This window comes from Rhinoderma darwinii, chromosome 3, assembly GCF_050947455.1.
Source record: "Rhinoderma darwinii isolate aRhiDar2 chromosome 3, aRhiDar2.hap1, whole genome shotgun sequence".
Classification (NCBI taxonomy): Eukaryota; Metazoa; Chordata; class Amphibia; order Anura; family Rhinodermatidae; genus Rhinoderma; species Rhinoderma darwinii.
In genome coordinates this window covers 258,515,230-258,538,562 of record NC_134689.1, presented here as the reverse complement: position 1 = coordinate 258,538,562, position 23,333 = coordinate 258,515,230, and the positions used below count along the sequence as shown (strand labels likewise).

At 41.8% G+C, this 23,333-nt stretch overlaps 1 protein-coding gene and 3 non-coding genes across 4 annotated transcripts; all 4 read left to right on the top strand.

Moving 5' to 3' along the window:
• Positions 1–1,545: 1,545 nt before the first annotated feature.
• Positions 1,546–22,067, top strand: RPS17 (ribosomal protein S17). Its single transcript, XM_075857845.1, has 5 exons — positions 1,546–1,642; positions 2,724–2,875; positions 7,864–7,969; positions 18,488–18,553; positions 21,944–22,067. Exons 1-5 carry the CDS (start codon positions 1,640–1,642, stop codon positions 22,022–22,024), a joined length of 408 nt encoding a protein of 135 aa, XP_075713960.1. The 5' UTR covers positions 1,546–1,639; the 3' UTR covers positions 22,025–22,067.
• LOC142751343 (small nucleolar RNA SNORA71) lies at positions 2,349–2,480 on the top strand. The gene has a single exon (XR_012882891.1). It is a non-coding gene; the product is annotated as a small nucleolar RNA SNORA71 (small nucleolar RNA).
• On the top strand, positions 7,658–7,785 carry LOC142751341 (small nucleolar RNA SNORA71). Its single transcript, XR_012882889.1, has one exon. It is a non-coding gene; the product is annotated as a small nucleolar RNA SNORA71 (small nucleolar RNA).
• Positions 18,606–18,730, top strand: LOC142751342 (small nucleolar RNA SNORA71). Its single transcript, XR_012882890.1, has one exon. It is a non-coding gene; the product is annotated as a small nucleolar RNA SNORA71 (small nucleolar RNA).
• Positions 22,068–23,333: the final 1,266 nt, after the last annotated feature.

Here is a 23,333-nt window from a genome sequence, read left to right as displayed (position 1 = left end):
TTCAGTGACTCACAGATGGTGTCTTCTTAGATTCTCGTCGTTATTTTTCTCTTTACTTCCTCATCGGTCCAGACCTTGTCCTGGCCACGACTCATTCCTGCAGAGTTTGCCACTTAGATGCCTTTATCTCCACAATTTTTCAACACATCTGCACCTATAAACTAAGACAAAATCTTCATGGTGCCACACACTGCGCCCCTGAATATAATAATAGCGCCATACACTCTGCCCCTGAATATAATAGCACCATACACTGTGCCCCTGAATATAACCTGGCAACCTGGTTACCTGGCAATATATCAGTCCAGATTTAGAGAATGGCGCCCAGTTCTGGCTTCTGACGTTGGAGTTGGAAATATCTGACATCAGAACGGGTAGGGGGGCATTGACCCGAAGACTCTATCATCTTCCCTTCTCTGGCAACGAGATAGGTGGGACAAAAGCATATATATTTTTTCATAAGTGGAGCGTAATGTTGGAAAATATGCACTAACACAGAAATGATCATCTCGATGGTTCCAAACGGCATATCGCACAGTCTGAGGGTTATATGTACTATGAATGAATCTACTATGAAAATGCAGTACGGATTTATTCTATATGAATTTATTATCTGAATGCAAATTTTGTATACCAGTGATAATCTTTTAAAATGAATATAGTAAAAGTAAAATTTTATATATATAAAAAAAAACTCCGGATCTGCTTTTTTTGCATTCATCTGAGCAGCTAGCGGGGACAGCGGAGGTGTTGAGGAAGTGTCAGGGAGGAACCCAGGTGCAAAATTCACCATGGGACCCAAAGGCTCTAGTTATGCCACTATGCAAAAGTAGTAAGATAGTAAATAAACTAGACATATTTGGTATCACAACCATAATGACCTGTAGAATAAAGTTAGCATTTTACTTATAACGCACGCTGCATACCGTAAAAAAAAAAGCCAAAAACAATAGCGGATTTACTATTTTTTCCTATGTTCCCCTATTCCCCTAAATTGATTCTTTTTTTTTTTTTAATAAAGGTTAATCAGTTAAGGATATATACCATCCAAATGCTGCCATTGACAAAAACAAACGAGTTCTGCTCTGTTTATTCCGCCATATTTTACCAGATCTGCAGAGCAGAAGTGGACCTAGCCTAATATATCCATGTAGCTACAGGGAGGGCCCCCAAAATCAATTCCACTGGTGGGCCCACCCCAGTCCGACAACGCCCCAATTAAAGTATATGGGATTTATATCATAATGCCAAATCTACAGTCACTCAACGTGCTGTTTTCTGGTATTGCAGTTCTCTTTTTTTTTCAAAAAAAACATATTCAATATTCAGTGTGAATGAGGCCTTAGTATACAGGAATCATTGATTTCGTGTTGTTTTTCTTATTATTATTTTGACTAAATACTAACTATTGTATACAATAGGAATTTAAAACGCAAACACTAACATGAACCTTCGACAACTTGATATAATATTAATTCCAGGCACCTTTTTCGAGCTAGTATTACACTTTCATTACAGCTGCAACTTCCCTCCAGGCCACTAGTGGCCGCCAATATAAGCGTGCTCCCCATTCTCTCTTCCGCCTGTTTATAGTCACGCTCCCGGCATCCTTTGCCCTCTTCTACCAGCTCGGTCCATCATGGTGGGTTTGCTATCTGAGTGTGTGTCTCGTACAATCCTTCATCATCCTCACCCTGATCCCTGAATCTCGCCTTTTTTTGACCAAGGGAAGGCTACGTGACACCCTCATGATGTTGCGGCATCAAATATTAGCTGCAGCTTCAGATCCTGGCGGGTGTTATCGGCTTGTGTCCGTGCCAGTGAGGGTGTCATGGAGGCCCCACTTATCGTTCTAGGTCTTCGCTCGCTGTTGCGGTGTAAGACCTGTTGTTCGGTATTGGCGATGTTGGTTTCCTCGGTTTTGTGAAATGCTTTTCCGGGTAGCGGCAGCAACACAGGCCGGGGCTGTGGCCTACGCTCCGTACTGTGAGTACAGGGGTTTACGTGAAAGTGTGGCTGGAGTGCCTCGGTTTATGTGGAGGACCAGTATTCGGTTCTATGTCCTGCATTCTATATAGCCGCGGTTCTGTTCCTCGCATGGCTGCGGTTTAGCCGTTAGGAGTTGATATTCTGTGTAGTCTTCTGGGGTGTTCTAATCTGTATGGGATTATACAAATGTACAGTGCATGCTGGTTATGTGGCTGGGCTGCTGGTGTTACTCGTGCTAGTTCCTAGGAATTGGCAGTGGCCTCTATGTTGCTCTATGGGATCTTGATTTCCCTTTTGCATACATGGGCATCCGGCATTGGCCTAAATATTGCTATATAGGACCTTGGCGTACGTGGGCATCCTGCATCGAAAGTGATTGTGGTTCTGCAAGTGGCCCAGTCATTGATACTGCAGGTAGAGAATCCTGTGAAAGCTTTTCCCGTGTTTGGCACTCGTTCACTATCGCTGCCAAACCCTGTGACTTTCACACACTCCTCGTATTCGTGGCCAGTTAACATAGCTATGTGGTAAGGTGACGTGAAACGATCTATACAATTGCGCTTACCGTTATGAATATGGTGCTATTAGTTGCAGATGTATTGTAGCGTAAACTGCTTTGATGACCAGGTGGATTGGAGGCAAGTTGACCAGTATATGGCCCGGTTTGTTCAACTTGTGTTAACTGTATAGCTTTGTTCATTATTTTTTTTTTTATTTGTTTTTTTTAAATTCAGGGACGCGTCAGGACAAAGACCGTGAAGAAGGCCGCTCGGGTCATCATTGAAAAATACTACACCCGGCTGGGCAATGACTTTCACACCAACAAGCGCGTGTGTGAGGAGATCGCCATCATCCCTAGCAAAAAGCTGCGCAACAAGATCGCTGGGTAAGTTGCTGCCGAGAGGCAATCTTTAATATCAAATTTACAATCCCGAAGGAGTGTAATCTAGTTTGTTTTGTTTTTCCCGCTGATGTAGTTAGAGGTTCTGTCACCACATTATAAGTGCCCTATCTCCTACATAAGATTGGCGCTGTAATGTAGGTGACAAGTGTTTTTTTATTTGGAAAAACTATCTATTTTTACCACGTTAGAGATTTTAGCTTTATGCTAATTCGTTTCTTAATGGACAACTGGGCGTGTTTTTACTTGAGACCAAGTGGGCGTTGTACAGAGCAGTGTATGACGCTGACCAATCAGCATCATACACTTCTCTCCATTCCTTTAGTCCGCGCATAGTGACACTGCGTTGTTCGCCATGTGCTGTTTTATACTGACATATTAACGTTACTGAAGTGTTTAGACAGTGAGTAGACATTCCTTCTAGCCAGGACGGGCTTGTGAATAGACATCCCGTCCTGGCTGGAAGGAATGTCTACTCACTGTCTAAACACTTCAGTAACGTTAATATGTCAGTATAAGACAGCCCATAGTGATCTAGCAGGATCCCTATGCGCTGACTAAATGAATGGAGAGAAGTGCATGATGCTGATTGGTCAGCGTCATACACTCCTCTGTACAACGCCCACTTGGTAAAGTAAAAACACGCCCAGTTGGGCATTAAGAAACTAATTAGCATAAAACTAAAATCACTCCTAATGTGGTAAAAATAGATTGTTTTTCTAAATAAAAAGCACTGCTGTCACCTACATTATAGCACCGATCTCCTTATGTAGGAGATAGGACACTTATAATGTGGAGACAGAGCCTCTTTAAGCTCTGTTGCTGTTGAAACATTGAAGTTTTAGTTGTCGCAGAGTCCACACTGGAGGCCTACTATATTTATAATGGAGTATAACTTTTTAAAAGGAAACTGATTTAAAAAAAACAAAACAAAAACTGGAATTTGTTTCAAATGTTTCCGCTGCTGTTTGTGTCATCGCTTCGTAATAATCTATGTACCTGTGGAATATGAGTGCTGGAACTGGAGTCTTCTGTAGATTCATAATTGTGTTGAGGTGATGGAGGGCGTGTTTTTGTCCCCGCTGCCATGGAACTGAAGATGGTGACCAGGACATAGTGCTGAATTGTAGATTGCCGGCTCTTTTGTTATTGCAGCCAGGGCGAGGGGATTGGCTGCAATTTAAACAAGTGCCGGTCGTGATCGTTGAGGGTTCGTGTCTTGATAAACCACAGATAGCAGAAACCAGGACGTACAAACTTCTTAATTAGCCGTTCTTCAGAGTGATGAAGATGGGCCACAGACCACACTTGTGCCTCTTTCTAGTGATCAGTGTCCGTGCTGGATCCATGCTATGATTTTGTTGTCCCGCCCGAAGCGAGTCTGCTGGTCCAGTCTCCGCTGGGTGGAACAGTTGCTGAAACAACTGATTGATGTCTTGGGAATCTTGTGCATAGTTCCTATTGTAATTAAATGGAGTCGTGGAAGTCTTTGGTATTCTTGCGATTGCCTTGACCGCTGTGCAGCTTGACATACTCCTTGCTTTTCTTCATGTCAGAAGATGTAATTGTGACCCTTAAAGAGGCTCTGTCACCACATTATAAGTGCCCTATCTCCTACATAAGGAGATCGGCGCTGTAATGTAGGTGACAGCAGTGCTTTTTATTTAGAAAAACGATCTATTTTTACCACGTTAGGAGCGATTTTTAGCTTTATGCTAATTAGTTTCTTAATGCCAAGTGGGTGTGTTTTTACTTTAGACCAAGTGGGCGTTGTACAGAGGCGTGTATGACCAATCGGCGTCATGCACTCCTCTCCATTCATTTGGACTTCACTAGCGATATAGTTATATCGTTATGTGCAGCTACATACACAAACAGTAACATTACTGTAGTGTCCTGATAATGAATATACATCACTACCAGCCTGGACATGATGTGTATTCAGAATCCTGACACGTCTGTAGCGTCTGTGAGATTTCCAGCAAGGCAAATGTAATCTCGTTTACATCGTAATCTCGCGCGATTACGTTTGCCTTGCTGGAAATCTCACAGAAAAGATTGACGTGTCAGGATTCTGAATACACATCACGTCCTGGCTGGAGGTAATGCATATTCTCTATCAGGACACTGCAGAAACGTTATAGTGTGTGTATGTAGCTGCACATAACGATTATAGCTATATCGCTAGTGCAGTGTAAATGAATGGAGAGAAGTGTATGACGCTGACTGGTCACTAATTGGTCAGCGTCATACACTCCCATGTACAACGCCCACTTGGTCTAAAGTAAAAGCATGCCCACTTGAGCATTAAGAAACTAGCATAAAGCTAAAAATCGCTCATAAAGTGGTAAAAATAGATAGCAGTGTTTTTTATTTAGAAAAACTGTCACCTTATGTAGAAGATAGGCCACTTATAATGTGGTGACAGAGCCTCTTTAACCCCTTCCCGCTCCTCGACGTACTATTAGGTCATGGTAGCTGTATCGTTCGCACTCCATGACCTAATAGTACGTCTCGGGAGTAACAGCCATTTCGGCCGTCCTCCCGACACATACAGGAGCTGTGACAGCTGCTGTCTCAGCTCCTGTATGTGTCCCCGCTGAATAACCCCTTAAAAGCCGCGTTCAATAGGGATCGCGGCTTTTTAGGGGTTAAGCTACAATCGCCGGCCTTCTACACGATAGCGGCCGGCGATTGTAACTATGGCAACCGGACACCAAATAATGGCGTCCGGCTATGCCATCGACGGAAGCCTAGTGGGTCCTGACCACGTCAGGACCCATTATGCTTGCTGTCAGTGAGTAGCTGACAGTTCTTATATACTGCACTACGCATGTAACACAGTGTATTAGAATATCGATCAGGGCCTCCTGCCCTCAAGTCCCCTAGTGGGACAAAGTATTAGTAAAAAAAAGTTAAAAAAAAGATTTGTAAAAATAAGAAAATAAAAGTTTTAAAAGTAATAAAATTAAAAATCCCCCTTTTTCCCCTATCAGTCCTTTATTATTAATAAAAATAGATAAATAAACAAACTATACATAATTGGTATCGCCACGGCCGGAACTCCAAAATTATTTTGTTATTTATCCCGTGCGGTGAACGCCGTAAAAGAAAATAATAAACCGTATCACAATGGTTTGGTCACTTCACCTCCCAAAAAATTTAATAAAAAGATCAAAAAGTCGCATGTATCTAAAAATGGTACTGATCGAAACTACAGTTCGTTACGCAAAAAAAGTCCTCGCACGGCTTTATTGATGGAAAAATAAAAAAAGTTATGGCTCTTAGAATAAGGTAACACAAAAAGTGAATGATTTTTTACAAAACTTATTTTATTGTGCAAACGCCATAAGACATAAAAAAAAATATAAACATGTGGTATCGCCATAATCGTATCACCCCGCAGAATAAAGTGAATATGTCATTTATAGCGCACGGTGAACTGTTTTTTTTTTTTTTTTTTTTTTTTTAGTCACCACGCCACCTAAAAATAGAATAAAAACTGATCAAAAAGCTGCATGCACCCTAAGAAAACTACAATGGATTCCTCAAGGGGTCTAGTTTCCAAAATGGGGTAACTTTTGGGGGTTTCCACTGTTTTGGCACCACAAGACCTCTTCAAACCGGACATGGTGCCTAATAAAAAAGAGGCCTCAAAATCCACTAGGTGCTCCTTTGCTTTGGAGGCCAGTGCTTCAGTCCATTACCGCACTAGGGCCACATGTGGGATATTTCTCTAAACTGCAGAATCTGGGCAATAAGTATTAAGTTGCGTTTCTCCGGGAAAAACCTTTTGTGTTACAGAAATTTTTTTAATACAATTGAAATTCAGCAAGAAAAATTAAATTTGCAAATTTCACCTCTACTTTGCTTTCATTTCTGTGACATGCCTGAAGGGTTAAATAAACTTTCTAAATGCTGTTTTGAATACTTTGAGGGGTCTAGTTTTCAAATTGGGGTGTTTTATGGGGGTTTCTAATACATAAGCCCCTCAAAGCCACTTCAGAACTGAACAGGTACCTTGTTGTTTATGTTCTAAGCCTTGTAACGTCCAAGAAAAATAAAAATGTTCAAAAAACGATGCCAATCTAAAGTAGACATACGGGAAATCTGAACTAGTAACTATTTTGGGGGGTATAACCATCTGTTTTACAAGCCGATGCATTTAAATTCTGAAAAATGCTATTTTTTTTTATACATTTTCTCTAAATTTTGCAATTTTTCACCAATAAACACTGAATATATCGTCCAAATTTGACCACTAACATAAAGCCCAATGTGTCACGAGAAAACGCTTGGATAGGTTTAAGCATTCCGATGTTATTACCACATACAGTGAAATATGTCAGATTTGAAAAATGGTCTCTGAGCCTTAAGGCCAAAACAAGGCTGCGTCCTTAAGGGGTTAAAGGATTTGTATGCATTTTGGCATGTTGTCACCTTTTGGATGTGGCTTTCATAGGGGAGTCCATGCCTTATTTGGGTGTATAGTGACATTTTAGGCCTTGTTCACACAGTGCAAATTTTACATGCATCTTTTCTTTAAGCCAAAGCCAGAATTTGATTCAAGCCGTCCTTTATATATTCTGTTTAGGTTTCGTTCCTAGTTTTCGCTTAAAAGAAATGCATGCAAATCTTCACTGAGAAAATCCTAAGATCTCGCTGTCTGTCTGAAATGTATCAATCTCTCTTTAAAACTTTTGCTTACTAATAAGGGACCTCAGTCTTTGTCGTCCTTGTATTTTGCTCCATCGCATGTATTGTCCAACCTGCATCGAAAGTGATTGTGGCTCTGCTTGTGACCCAGTCATTGATAATGCAGGAAAAGCATAAGTGAACGATTTCCCGTGTTTGTGGGTCACGTGGTACCTTTCAAACCCTGTAACGTTCACACAGCACTTATAGTTTGGATGATCCATTTTATACATAAGGTTTGCAATATGTAAAAATAATTATCTATGATTTCTTTGCAGGTATGTCACACATCTGATGAAGCGCATCCAGAGAGGCCCTGTCAGAGGCATCTCTATCAAACTGCAGGAGGAGGAGAGGGAAAGGAGGGATAACTATGTCCCAGAGGTGAGAATTTTGGCATAGAATGGGGACAATAACCTTTTTATCTTCTCTGAACTTGTATTTCTCTGTTTTCAGTAATTTCTTGTAGGTGTATATTGACATTAGATATTTTATTTTTATTTTTTATGACTGCAAAGCAATGTTGTGAAGCAACTGTTATTTGAGACAATAGAAGCAATAGTGATGCTAAAAGACCAGCGTCGTTCTATGACTTAAAAAATACAGGTTTTGGGTCGCCTAGTTTTGTGACCTTACCAGATGATTGCACAGGGGAGAAACAACTTTATTTTTTTTAACTAGATATTTTGTTGAATTAGGCTGTGTTCACATCTGCTGATCAGTCTCCTGACAGTACCCATTGGCTTTAAAGATTTGTGTCTGGGAGAAAAGGACAGAAGCTGTAACAGGCTTCCAATGCAGATGTGAACAGAGCCTAAATTAGGAAGCGTAATCCTTATTAAACCGTGGAATCCTATCTTAACATTTATCATGATAAGTAATTAACCTGGTTAACGATTTATTCGCATATCCTTACGCGTTATTCTTATCCTGCGCATTGTTTTCAATTGAACAGATTTCTAAACCAAACCATGTGTGCAGCAACAGTACAGCGTTCGAAATATTTGCTTAACCCCTTAATGACCATCCTATTTTAGAACTTCATGACCAAGCTATTTTTTACGTTTTTCCATAGTCTCATTCCAAGAGCTTTTTATTGGTACCGTTTTGGAGTAGATGCGACTTTTTGACCACTTTTTAATCACTTTAAAAAAAGTCAGGATTCACAGAAAACAGCAATTTTTCTGTCGTTTTTTTAATTACATTTTTTACGGAGTTCACCGTGCGGGTAAGTAATGTAATAGCTTTATAGTCTGGGTCGTTACGGACGCGGCAATACCAAATGTGTGACTTTTTTACTTTATTTTGGTTTTTTAATACTAAAGCAGTTTGTAAGAGGAAAAAGTGGGTTTTTCATTTTAAATTAACGAAACTTTTTATTTATTTTTTTACATTAGTCCCACTAGGGGACTTTAATATGCGATTCTTCGATCGCTATTATAATACACTCCAATACTTTTGTATTGCAGTGTATTAATGCCTGTCCGTTTAACACGGACAGGCATCTGCTAGGTCATGCCTGTGGCATGATCTAGCAGGCTTTCTCTACAGGCAGACCTGGGGGCCTTTATTAGGCCCCCAGCTGCCATCACAGACACTCGGCGATCGTATCGCCGGGTGTCAGTGGGATGAGAGGGAGCTCCCTCCCTCTCTCCAAAACCACTCAGATGCGGTGCACGCTATTGAGCACCGCATCTGAAGGGTTAAACGGGTGAGATCGATACTAATCTCGATCTCACCCGGTCGAGCAGGGACCCTCCCAGCCCTCAGCTACGTTTGGCAGCTGAGAGCAGGGAGATTTGACAGTTCCCTGCTCTGTTTACTTTATTCTGATGCAGTGCCGTGAAAAGACTTATGCATCAGAATAAAGCCCGTTAGTGGCCGCCGTGAAAAGGCGTATTGGCGGTCACTAACTGGTTAAAGAGGCTCTGTCACCAGATTATAAGTGCCTATCTCCTACATAATCTGATCGGCGCTGTAATGTAGATAACAGTGGTATTTATTTTGAAATACTCACTCATTTTTGAGCAAGTTATAAACTATTTTAGATTTATGCTAATTAGTTTCATAACCCCTTAAAGGGAATGTGTTGCCAGCAAAACATGTATTTTTTTTTTTTTTTTTAATGAAACCTTTAGTGTGTAGGTGATTAAACATTGTTCAAATTTTTTTTAGTTTTTTCACGAGTCAGGAAATATTATAAATTAGATTCTAATTTATAATATTTCCCATTGCTGGTCACTTGATGGAGCTATTCCCAAAATTGCAGCATTGCATGTGGTAAAGCAACCACATTGCATTTTGCTGCAAAATTGGGAAAAAAGCACTCGCTCTAGTGAGCTCTGAGAATCCCCCCCTCCTTTATCCTGGCTAGTGCCGGGATAAACGAGGGGATTGAACGGTCTAACCTCCTACACTGTGTGTCGCCATTTTTTGAGCTAACACACAGTGTAGTAGGTTTACATACAGTAGTAAACACACACAAACACGAACATACATAGAAATCTCTTACCTGCTCCTGCCGCCGCGGCTCCCTCCGGCCCGTCCGCTCCGTCTGCTGCCGCTGGTCCAAGTGCACAAGTCCGGAAGCCGCGACCGGAAGTAGTAATCTTACTGTCTGGCCGCGACTTCCGGTCCACTGGAAAATGGCGCCGGACAGCGCGCATTTCAAATTGGACTGTGTGGGAGCGGCGCATTCGCAGTTCCCACACAGACGGCGTACACAGAAGTGGATGGGACGGGCCCCGTTCGCTGTCCCTATGGGACTGTGGCTGCCGTATTCCATGTCTGTATGTGTCGTTAATCAACACATACAGAAATGGAAGAAAAAATGGCAGCCCCCATAGGGAAGAAAAAATAGAAAAAAGTAACACACAAATAAATAAACGTTTTTAATAAAACACTAACATTAAACTGACATGAAAATTTTTTTTGTGGTGACACTGTTCCTTTAATAACCGCCGATTAAGCCTTTTCACGGCGGTCATTAATGGGCTTTATTCTACAGCGCCGCCATTCCACGGCGCTGCTGTAGAATAAAGTAAACAGAGCAGTGAGCTGTCACATCTCCCTACTCTCAGCTGCCAGACATGGCTGAGAGCAGGGGGCGTCCCTGCTCTGCCGGGTGAGATCGATATTAGTATCGATCTCACCCGTTTAACCCTTCAGATGCAGTGCACAATAGCGTGCACCGCATCTGAGTGGTTTTGGAGAGAGGGAGGGAGCTCCCTCTCTCTCCCACCGGCGATACGATCGCCGAGTGTCTGTCTTCAATGGCAGCCGGGGGCCTAATAAAGGCCCCCAGGTCTGCCTGTAGTGTATGCCTGCTAGATCATGCCGGAGGCATGACCTAGCAGATGCCTGTCCGTTTTACACGGACAGGCAGTAATACACTGCAATACAAAAGTATTGCAGTGTATTATAATAGCGATCGGACGATAGTGAAGGTCCCTAGTGGTACTAATAAAAAAGTAAAAAAAAGTTGACTAAAGTTAATAAAAAAAAAATGAAAAACCCACTTTTTCCCCTTACAAAATGCTTTACTATTAAAAAAAACTACAATAAAGCAAAAAAGTTACACATATTTGGTATTGCCGCGTCCGTAACGACCCTGACTATAAAGCTGTTACATTATTTAACCCGCACTGTGAACGCCGTAAAAAATAAAAAACAATGGAAAAATTGCTGTTTTCTTTTTATCCTGACCTAAAAAAAATTTGATAAAAAGTTGCATCTACTCTCAAATGGTACGAATAAAAACTACAAGTCGTCCCGCAAAAAACAAGACCTTATACAGCTCTGCCGACGCAAAAATAAAAAAGTTATAGCGCTTTGAATGTGACAATGGAAAAATGTAAAAAATGGCTTGGACATTAGGGCCCAGAATGCAAGCCAAGGGGTTAATAGACAACTTGGCGTGTTTACCTTTTAACCAACTGGGCGTGGTAAAGAGAAGTGTATGATGCTGACCAAACGGCGTCATACACTTCACTCCATTCATTTTTAGATGATCGCAGCTCAGCATGACCCTTCCGTGACCAGCTGTGTGCCTCGCTACTGGTACCTCTTACGATTAGCTGTTATTGTCAGGGAAGTTTAGTATTACATGACACCTATTTAAATAGGTGATCATGTAATACATGATAGGGCTGAGTCTGGAGATTTCTGGCTTAGGGTGGTAACGCTGCAAGAGGGTTATTTTTAAGGTTTGGATAACATCCTTTAATACATTTTTATTCTGCCCTCTCCAAAGGCTGAATAAAGTCGTGACACGCTGAGTTCAGCAGTCTGTCACTTACGTGGGAATGTTATGTAATATTGGAAAACTTGTATTTTAAACGTTGCAGCACGATGAGTGCTGCTGGAGATGTCTGATGTATTCATGAGCTGCCCAGCCACCACTGCTTTAAAGAGGCTCTGTCACCACATTATAAGTACCTAGGTTACACCGTAATCTCGCTGTAACCTGTCATCTACAGTGTAATGTTGCAAGATTACACTTGCTCTGCTGTAACTACCACAGAAACAGTAATGAAGTGCAGAGAATGTGAATAGACATCCCGTGGAATGTCTATTTACTGTCTAAACACTTCAGTATCTTTAATGTGTTCGTATAAGACAGCACATAGTGATCTAAAAGGATCCCTATGCGCTGACTCAATGAATGGAGAGGAGTGCATGACGCTGATTGGTCAGTCATGCACTCCTCTGTACAACGCCCACTTGGTCTAAAGTAAAAACACCGCCCACTTGGGCATTAAGCAACTCATTAGCATAAATCTAAAATTGTTGTTAAAGTGGTGAAAATAGATCGTTTTTTTAAATAAAAAGCACTGCTGTCACCTACATTATAGCGCCCATCTCCTTATGTAGGAGATAGGGCACGTATAATGTGGTGACAGTCTCTTTAACATATTTCTCCCTATACTGTGCCCAAACTTGTTGGGAGTTATAAATATACATCATAGGGTGAGAAAGGGTTGGAGGGACCTTCCAGTCTCTGCCATTTATGGCATATCCCAGCTTTGAGTCCAACACCTATCTTGAACCTGACCGCATGTATGGAAACGGCTGAGCTGATCTTTTTCGCAATGTCAGAAGTGAATGGGAGTTCTGGAAACAGCGTAGCTCCAGATCTACGGCTGTTACTGTATTCCTGTCTTTGCCTGGGTGCAGCGGCCACCTCACCAGACTGGGCCGTTCTCAAGGTCCCTGCTCTAGAATCTGCAGCTATCAGAAATTTATGGTGTATCCTGTGGATACCGGTCACGATACCAGGATTTGGATTTCGATAGATTGAGTAGTATTGCGATACTCAATACCGAAACTATACTTTGGCAACAACAAAAAAAAAAACTGAAATATAAAGTCCTTCGATTTTCTGATGTGAACACTTTTTTTTTTTTTTTGAACATCCATGTGCCTCACATTAACAGTAATATCCTATCAAAATACTACTTTCATAGTTTCTTGCTTTTCTGGCGAGAAAGATCACAGCACAAGCCGCTCTGATACTGTCCGTAGCTGAACGGACAGTGTCAGGGCGCTAAAATTTCACGCCCCCTGCCATTTACCATAAAAAAAACTCCCCATTGACCATTCAGGGGATTATTTACATATTGGGCACCAAATATAATGGCACAGATATCTAAATAATGGAGGAGGCTAGAAACGGTTTAAGGTGACGCAAGGTTTGTGCAGCACTGCCTATTACATGGTGCACTCAGCTGCACATGTATGCGCTGGTGAAATGTTCTCTTTAACCCGTTAGTGACCACCCTATAGTGTTGTTACGGCGGCCACGAACAGGCTTTATTCTGATGCAGTAGACTTTTTACGGCGCTGCATCTGAGTAAACAAACAGCAGGGAGCCGTTAAATCTCACTGCTCTCAGCTGCCAGAGGTAGCTGAGGGCTGGGGGCATCCCTGCTCTAACAGGTGAGATGGATATCCGTATCAATCTCAACCGTTTAACCCCTCAGATGCGGCACTCAACAGCGAGCGCTGCATCTGAGTGGTTTTGGAGAGGGAGGGAGCACCCCCTCTCACCCCACCGGCACCCGGCGATAAGATCGCCGAGTGTCTGAGTCTCCGATGGCAGCAAGAGGCATGGCCTAGCAGATGCCTGTCCGTTTTGCACAGACAGGCATAATACACTGCAATACAGAAGTATTGCAGTGTATTATAAATGTGATTGGGCGATCGCATAGTGAAGTTCCGTAGTGGGACTAGTAAAAAAAGTTTCATAAAAAGTGGGGGGAAAAATGAAAAACACACTTTCCCATTACATGCTTCTTTATTATTATAAAACAAAATAGTGAAAAAAGTCACATTTGGTAATGCCGCGTCCGTAACGACCCCAACTATAAAGTTGTTACATCCTTTAACCTCACACGGTGAACGTCGTAAAAAACAATGCAAAAATTGCTGGTTTTTTTTAATCCTGATTTTAAAAAAATAAAATTAAGTCGCATCTACTCCAAAATGGTACCAATAAAAAAAATTTGTGTCCCCCCCCCCCCCCCCCCCCCCCAAAAAAACTAATAAAAGTTAATCAATAAACTCTAAGTACCCCAAAATGGTGCAATTAAAAATTACAACTTCTTCTGCAAAAAACAAGACCTTATACAGCCATGTCAACTCAAAAATAAAAGTTATAGCTCTTTGAATGAGACGATGGAAAAGTTTAAAGAGGCTCTGTCACCAGATTCTCAAATCCCTATCTCCTATTGCATGTGATCGGCGCTGCAATGTAGATAACAGTAAAGTTTTTTTTTTTTAAAACGTTCATTTTTGGCCAAGTTATGAGCAATTTTATATCTATGCAAATGAGCCTTTCTAATGGACAACTGGGCGTGTATTGTGTTTTTAACTGGGCGTGTTTACTTGTTTTACTAGCTGGGCGTTGTGAATAGAAGTGTATGATGCTGACGAATCAGTGACCAATCAGCATCATGCACTCCTCTCCATTCGTTTACACAGCAGCATCGTTCTTACTAGAACGATGTGCAGCCACATACACAAGTGTCCTGTTAATGAATACACATGAAATCCAGCCTGGACGTCATGTGTATTCAGAATCCTGACACTTCTGAATCTTTTCTGTGAGATTTCCAGCAAGGGAAACGAAATCTCGTTTACCTCGTAATCTTGCGAGATTACACGTGGCTTGTTGGAATCTCACAGAAAAGATTCAGAAGTGTCAGGATTCTGAATACACATGACGTCCAGGCTGGATTTCATGTGTATTCATTAACAGGACACTTGTGTATGTGGCTGCACATCGTTCTAGTAAGAACGATGCTGCTGTGTAAACGAATGGAGAGGAGTGCATGATGCTGATTGGTCACTGAATCGTCAGCATCATACACTTCTATTCACAACGCCCAGCTAGTAAAACAAGTAAACACGCCCAGTTAAAAACACAATACACGCCCAGTTGGACATACGAAAAAAAACACACCCAGTTGTCCATTTCAAAGCTCATTTGCATATATATAAAATTGCTCATAACTTGGCCAAAAATGAACATTTTTCAGAAAAAAAACACGTTACTGTTATCTACATTGCAGCGCCGATCACATTCAATAGGCGATAGGGATTTGAGAATCTGGTGACAGAGCCTCTTTAAATTGCTTGGTCATTAAGGGGTTAAATATGTTTTATAATTTGGCACTTTATTTAAACAATCTTTCTCAAGGGATAACCTGTTCACATTTAGGCTATGTTCACACGGGGTATTTTGCAGGAGGAATATCTGCATCAAAATTCAGTTTGGAAGTTTGAGGCAGATATTCCTCTCCCTGCACGCCGATTTTCGCGGAGTTTTTCGTGCCGTTTTCGTCCGCAACCACTGAGCGCCGCAGGAATAAAACAGCGCGAAATACGCTTTCTCTGCCTCCCATTGAAGTCAATGGGAGGTCAGAGGCGGAAGCGCCCGAAGATAGGGCATGTCGCTTCTTTTTCCCACGAGGCAGTTTTACTGCTCGCGGGAAAAAGACGCCGATGCCTCCCATTGAAATCAATGGGAGGCATTTTCGGGCCGTTTTTGCCGAGTTTTGCGACGCGGTTTCCGCGTCAAAACTTGGCAAAATACCCCGTGTGAACATAGCCTTAGTTTTTTGCAGGATCAATACAATCAGAGTAAGGCCAGATTCGCACGAACGAGTGCAAACCTGGACATGAAAAACGGCTCTTTTTCATGTCTGAGTTGCACCTGTGCGGATCACGTTTTCACGGATCCCTCATAGGCTCAAATCTATGGAGGGATTTCGTGAAAACGGAAAAAAATAGGACATGTTCTATTCTTCAACGGATTCCTCACACGTTGAAACAACGGCTGTGTGAGTGGCGCTATTGAAATACATGCGTCCGTGTGACAGCTGGTTTTAAGTCGTATACTACAGTCATCTGAATTCTGCCTGTAAAGGTGCCTGTTTGAGTAGCAGTTTGTGCCGTGCAGCTGGGAACTGTGTGACATAAACTGTGCACAGTTTATCATAGTTTTTAGGCCATGCGGCAAGTACACGTGAAGCGCTTGGAGTTTCACATGTCGGTCTTTATCCAAAAAAGTTGGTGTAAGATGTACCTGATTTATTAAGAGTTGCATGCTTCTTCGTAGATTGGGCGCATCTCAGCTTGGAGCCGCCGTCGATTAGAACTCTAAATATTCCAGTACTCTGATGTAAATCTTATCCCGCAGTGGCCCTCCCACTTTTTAGTAGAGGCGCTCTAAAAAATTGGAAGCTGCAATTTGCCTCTCGTCTACAACCAAAAACTGGTGAAGAGGGATTAACTAATTCCCCTCGTGGTGTTTCACCTGTACTTGCCATGCTGCTCAAAACTACAGCAATTCACAGTGAAATCGCATGTGATTATTAGCCACATGACACACAAGTGCTATGTGCATAAGCACCCTAATTCTGGTAAGCTTTTATTTCGTTATTTTGAACCACTTGGTGACATCACGTAACTACGTGACAGCCGCCAAGTGGAAGTATGAAGCAGGCTGAGCGCACTCCATGCTGAGCTGGTGTCTGCTCTATGTTACAGCTGACACCCCACTGCAATGGGTGAAAATCACTTAGATTCCGCCTGTTTAGCCGCTTAGATGCCGCAGTCAGTAGCAAACGCTGCATCTGAGCTATTAACCCGTTAGTGACAGACATAGAAACACTATGGGACGGTCACTAACAGGCTTTATTCCGATGCAATGGGCTTATTACGGTACAGCATCGGAATTAATAAACAGAGCAGGGAGCTGTCAAATCTCCCTGCTCTCAGCTGCCAGAGGCAGCTGAGGGCTGGGAGTCCCTGCTTGAACGTGTGAGATCGATATTAGTATCAATCTCACCCGTTTAACCCTTCAGGTGCGGTGCTCAATAGCGTGCACCGCATCGGAGTGGTTTTGGAGAGAGGGAGGGAGCTCCTCATCCCACCGGCACCCGGCGATAAAATCGCCGAGTGTCCGATGGCAGCCGGGGGCCCAATAAAGGCCCCCAGGTCTGCCTGTAGTGAATGCCTGCTAGGTCATACCAGAGGCATGTCCTAGCAGATGCCTGTCCATTTTACACGGACAGGCATAATACACTGCAATACAGAAGTATTGCAGTGTATTATAAATGCGATCGGATAATCGCATAGTGAAGTCCCCTAGTGGACTAGTGAAAAAAAAAATGAAAAACCCACTTTTCCCCCTTACAAACTGCTTTATTATTAATAAACAAAATAAAGTAAAAAAGTTACACACATTTGGTATCGCTGCTTCCGTAACGAGCCCCAACTATAAACGTATTATATCATTTAACCCGCACGGTGAACGGCGTAAAAAAACATGCAAAAATTGCTGTTTTCTTCTAATCCAGCCTTAAAAAAAAAAAGTGTTCAAAAGGTCGCGTCTACTCCAAAATGGTACCGATAAAAACTACAAATCGTCCCGCAAAAAAAAAAGCCCTCCTACAATTGCATCGACGAAAAAATAAAACGTTACGGCTCTTCAAATATGGAGACTCAAACAAATAATTTAGAAAAAAATGTGTTTTTACTGTGTAAAAGTAGTAAAACGTACAAAATCGATACAAATTTGGTATCGTTGCAATCGCAACAACCTACTTAATAAAGTTATTCTGTTATTTATGCCACATGGTAAACTTCGTAAATTTAGGACGCAAAAGTGTGGCGATATTGCTAGTTTTTTTTCTACCCCCCCCCAAAAAAAGTTAATAAAGGTTAATCAATAAGTTCTATGTACCCCAAAATGGTGCTATTAAAAATTACAACTTGTCCAGCAAAAACAATGCCTTATACAGCTATGTTGACACAAAAATAAAAAGGTTCTAGCTCTTACAATGAGACGATGGAAAAACCATAGCTTCCGTTTGCATCACCATTGATCTCAGCATTGACTGATTCTTTGCTATTGGTTTTTTGTCACCGTTGAGTTGTTTTTTTTTTCTTTTTTTTACGGAATCAACAGCGCAGTCGACTGCGCTATCGATTCCGTCAAAAAAACAAGACTGAACCCTTCAACGGGTAGACCATGCTGATGTAAACGGGCCCTAAGTGTGTTCATAGCAACTAGTAATGACTTTAGGGTCAGTTCACACTGAAGTTTTTACAGGGCAAAAAAGGCCTCAATTTCTTCAAGAATTTTGAGACCGCTTTTTAAATGGCAGTTTTTTCACTTTTGATTTAAAAAATAAATAAATAAATAAAAAATGCAGAAACTACATACATACGGATTGAACAGTTCCAAAAGCATTACCAACTTTTTGTTTTTAAAAAGGGTTAAAGGGACTGGCACCCTCAAATAACCTAAATGTATATCTCGGTTGTGGCCATAACATGAACATTGTCTTGCAAGTATTTTATGATTTGACTAACTTTCAGTTTTTCTTTTATTAGGTGTCTGCCCTGGATCAAGAAATCATTGAGGTTGACCCTGACACCAAGGAAATGCTAAAGTTGATGGTAGGTGTTATATATGATGTCAGAAAAAAAAAATTCATATCAAGTTCCTAGCACCTGCATCGAAAGTGATTGTGGTTTGAACAGTGACCCAGTCATTGATACTGCAGGAAAAACATATGAAAGCTTTCCCGTGTTTGGTTGTCATCTGTACATCCCAAACCCTGTTCCTTTCAAACAGCATTAAAACCTATAAACACTGAGGCATTACTGTTTGTAGTGGGCTGTATTAAAAACCATTATGGTGTATTGCCAAAGAAAACCAAATCCATTCTTACACAGTGCAGTTTTTATCTATGTCCCTTTGTTCTATAAAGCTGCACTTTATGGCATATTCACATAGGGTGATAAATGTTTACTGCTTCCCCAAAAAAACACATTTCGCAGTGGTTGTCTGTATGTCAGACTATGCTTCAAACAAACTTTGATTCCTTCGGTAAAGGCAGCATAGTAGGGGACAGGTCTGCGCTCAAAAAGATGTGCCGTTTGGCTAAAAGGAGCAATCTAAGAATACGCTATGAGTCCGGTGTATTTATTTATGTGACACAAAACAGACAACCACAGACAGATCTGCTTTAAATCCATGTGTGCCTAGTGTAAGGCTATCTTCACACACAGAATCAAAAATGGCTGAAAATTATGGAGCTGTTTTCAGAGGAAACGGACTCTGATTTTTCAGCCGTTTTTTAAGCTGAAAACAAGTTTGTTTTTTTCAGGCACTTTTTTTTTTTTTTTCTATTGACCCAATGAAAAAACGACTTCAAGAGGCTCTGTCACCACATTATAAGTGGCCTATATTGTACATGATGTAATCGGCGCTGTAATGTAGATTACAGCAGTGTTTTTATTTAGAAAAACTATAATTTTTGACTGAGTTATGACCTATATTAGCTGTATGCTAATGAGTTTCTCAATGGATAACTGGGCATGTTTTTACTCTATGGCCAAGTGGGCGTTGTGGAGAGAAGTGTATGACGCTGACCAATCGGCGTCATACAGTTCAAACACACTGTAACGTTACTGCAGTGTCCCGACAATGAATATACATTACCTCCAGCCAGGACGTGATGTGTATTCAGAATCCTGACCACTTCTGTAGCGTGTCTGATTTACAGCACAGCACAGCGAGATCTCGCTGTGAATGACAGTTTACAGCGTAATCTCGAGACTACGCCTGCTGTGCTGTAAGTCACAGACTCTACAGAAGTGGTCAGGATTCTGAATACACATGTCCTGGCTGGAGGTAATATATATTCATTGTCAGGACACTGGAGTAACGTTAGTGTGTTTATGTGGCTGCACATAGTGATATAGCTATATCGCTATGTGCTGTATAAATGAATAGAGAGAAGTGTATGACGCTGATTGGTCAGTGTAGCGTCATACACTTCTGTCCACAACGCCCACTTGGTTATATAGTAAAACACACCCAGTTGTCCATTGAGAAACTCATTAGCATAAAGCTAATATAGGTCATAACTCCGTCAAATGATCGTTATCGTTTTTCTAAATAAAGCACTACTGTAATCTATATTACAGCGCAGATCACATGTACAATATAGGCCATTTATAATTGGTGACAGAGCCTCTTTAAGTGACCTGCTACTACTTTTTACGTAGCGATTTTTTTTTTTACGTGCTGTTTTTGTCAAATGGCCGTGTAACAATAAATGTCCCATCTGAACAAAAAGCTGTTTTTCCCGTTTAAATCAATGGGCAGATGTTTGTAGGCGTTCAACTTGCATTTTTCAAGGAGTTTACGCCCTAAAAAAATGCCTGAACACTGCTGTGAACATACCCTTGGGGTATGTTCTCCCTGCAGTCAAATCAGGTTTTTTTGCAATGCAGCTTCTGTGCATGCGCTATACTACATATCGCTGCTGTAAGCTGAATTGGGCCCTATTCCACACGGCAGAGATAGTGGGTAAACCAGGCTGTAAAAAAATAAATATATATGGAACATGGCCTTTTTTGGGCTGTTCTGACAGCTGCATGGCTCCCATAGAAGTTTATGAAACAGGGCCGTCACTTGGCTGTGATCCGAGTGACTGTCATGTTTTCTGCCGCTCGCTCTCCTCCTCACAGCACGAAGTGCATGTGAGGAGGAGGCTTCTTGCTGTAGGTAGTGCGACAGACAGCCCCTTTGTAGGTAGTGCCAAACAGCCCCCCCATAGATGGCACCCCCACTCCACTCCCCAAAGGAGTGGAATCACTCTAGCCAGAGATTCTGCACCTAGATGGAGCCCCTGACATCTGTCCATATATGGACAGTGACATCAGGGGCAACTCCTGAAGCTGCATCCCTGGCCAGAGCATTGCCGACAGTGACGTCAGGGTTCCCTCCTAGGAGCGGAATCCCTGGTCGGGGGGATTTCGCTCCTACAAGGGGGCTGTGTGGCGCTACCTACAGAGGGCATCAACATCTGCTATTGCTGGAAATAACCCAAAGCTGCAGTACACGGTTCAATGGCTGTGAGGACATGGTCGCAAGTAAAAATTTAGCAGAGAAAGGCCAAGCCGATGTATAGAAGGATCAGACAAAGCTATCTAAAAGCAAGAGAAAATAGTGACTTTGATTGTGTGACTTTCCTGTGGGTGTTTTTTAGTGTATTGGGACCAGAAAAATTGACAAATGAAATTCATTTGTTTTTAAAACGGACAGTGGAAAAACTGGTCACAATCGGCCGCTAAAAAAGAAAACTGGCTAAAACGGACAAATGGCCATTTTTATTGTCAGACGCTCGAACCCTGTAGTGCGAATAGAGTCTTGGGCTTTATTCACACAACCGGGTGTCAACTCGGCCGGTTTTCATGGCCGATTTGCACCCTTGCGGGACCCGTTCACGGATCCCTCAGAATTTAGTCTATTGAGGGAAACCGGTCAAAAATAGGACATGACCTGACCGCTGTTCTAGGTGGTCCACAGCCCGAGATATAGCTGTTTGAAGTGATTCCCTTTCCCTCCAGTCTCCGTCTCTAACACTGAAGCAGCTTCATGCTGATGCGTTAGAGGCTGTGAGGTATCTCCAGCTCAGAAGAATCGCTGCTCTTACCTCCCAGTTGTCTAATGAAGGCTCATTTACCTATTTAGAAAACTGTTGGTAACTTTGCAAATCTTTTTTTTTTTTTTTTAAACAAATCACGCTAGTTATTAGCAGCATAGCGCCTATTAGATTAGTTAGGAGATAGGGAATTAAACTGGTGACAGAGCCTTTAAACTTTGCTATAGCCTGTAGGAGCAGCATGCTATCTATTTCATATTTGAGTGTCTCCGGAATTAAGTTCAGCATGTGTTTAAAGGATAATCGCCTTTTATGAGGGGGGGATTAAGCAAGAATATATGCAGAAGAGTTTAACCTTTTTCTAACTTTATGTTTTATTTTTAATCTTCAGGACTTTGGCGGCCTGTCCAACTTGCAAGTGACCCAGCCTACTGTCGGGATGAACTTTAAAACACCACGGGGGGCTGTTTAAATATTTGTATCATACCATTTCCAATAAACTTGGGAAAACCAAATGCCTGTGCAAGTGTCTTCATTGATCTAGTGGACCCTGAAAAAAAATAACTTGAAATTCCTTGTGCTAACACAAATAAACACTGGCTGTCATCACTGTTGGGGTATGTTCACACGCAATTGCAAAATACATCTGAAATTACGGAGCTGTTTTCAGGGGAAAACAGCTCCTGAATTTGACACTTTTGCAAGTACTCTTGTTTTTCGCGGCGTCTTTTACGGACGTAATTGGAGCTGTTCTTCATTGGAGTCAATGAAAAACTGCTCCAAAAACTTCCCAAGAATTGTCCTGCACTTTGACGCGGGTGTAATTTTACGTGCCGTCTTGACAGCGATGCGTAAAATTACACCTAGTCTGAACAGAACATAGTAAGACCCATTGCAAGCAATGTGCAGATGCTTGCAGACGTATTGGAGCCGTCTTTTCAGGTATAATTCAAGGCGTAAAACTTGTTCTATAAGGGTATGTGCACACAACCTATTTTCAGAGCATGCAAAAAAAAAATATTCGCATTTTGCTCCAATAAAAGCTTTTGATCTTCATTTGTAATTTATGAATCCAATAAGACACTAGCTTACACATTTCGAGAGCGAGCTCTTTTTTCAGAGCCGATAGGTTATATTTAGTAAAAACTAGTTTTAGGGTACAGCGAGAGTTTATCGAACAAAAGAAAGGGCTTGGAGAAGAGTCCTACTTGGCAAGGAGGCATTTTGGTTTCAACTGTATTTTTAGTCAAAATTTTGAAGATATACACATGACATTAGGACGCATGGGCAGGCCATACAATCCATTTGATATAGCAGTAAATTCAAACAGACAAAACAAGACACCGGGGAAAAAACAAAAGGGGAGGGGGGGGGGATAATCAGAGATCAATCTACGGCCTAGTCCTGAGATATCGTTAGCCAATACTTATCCCACGGATCCCACACCACTTTGAACCTGTCTAGCGTGTTGTCAATAGAGGCCGTCATATGCTCTATAGTGCGAATTTCCCTAATTCTAGTCATTAAGTCGATGTGAGAGGGAGGGGCGGTCTGTCTCCATTTCCAAGCTATCAACGTCCTCAGCGGCGGTGAGAAAGTGTCAAAAGTCGGGCTAGTGGCTTCTCCAAGGACCTAGAGGGGGACATTCAGGAGATAATGAAGAGGGTCTAGAGGAATATCCTGCTGTAACACCGCCAACGCCAAATTCCTCACCTCCAACCACAACTGTTGGACCAGTGAGCAGTTCCAAAAAATATGCAGGTCTCCTCTCTGATCTCTAA

Bases quoted from the DNA above. Each gene is read 5' to 3' on its own strand.
- RPS17 (XM_075857845.1), top strand. The intron at 2,876-7,863 runs GTAAGTTGCTGC...ATTTCTTTGCAG, and splicing joins CTGCGCAACAAGATCGCTGG to GTATGTCACACATCTGATGA. The intron at 18,554-21,943 runs GTAGGTGTTATA...TTTAATCTTCAG, and splicing joins AGGAAATGCTAAAGTTGATG to GACTTTGGCGGCCTGTCCAA.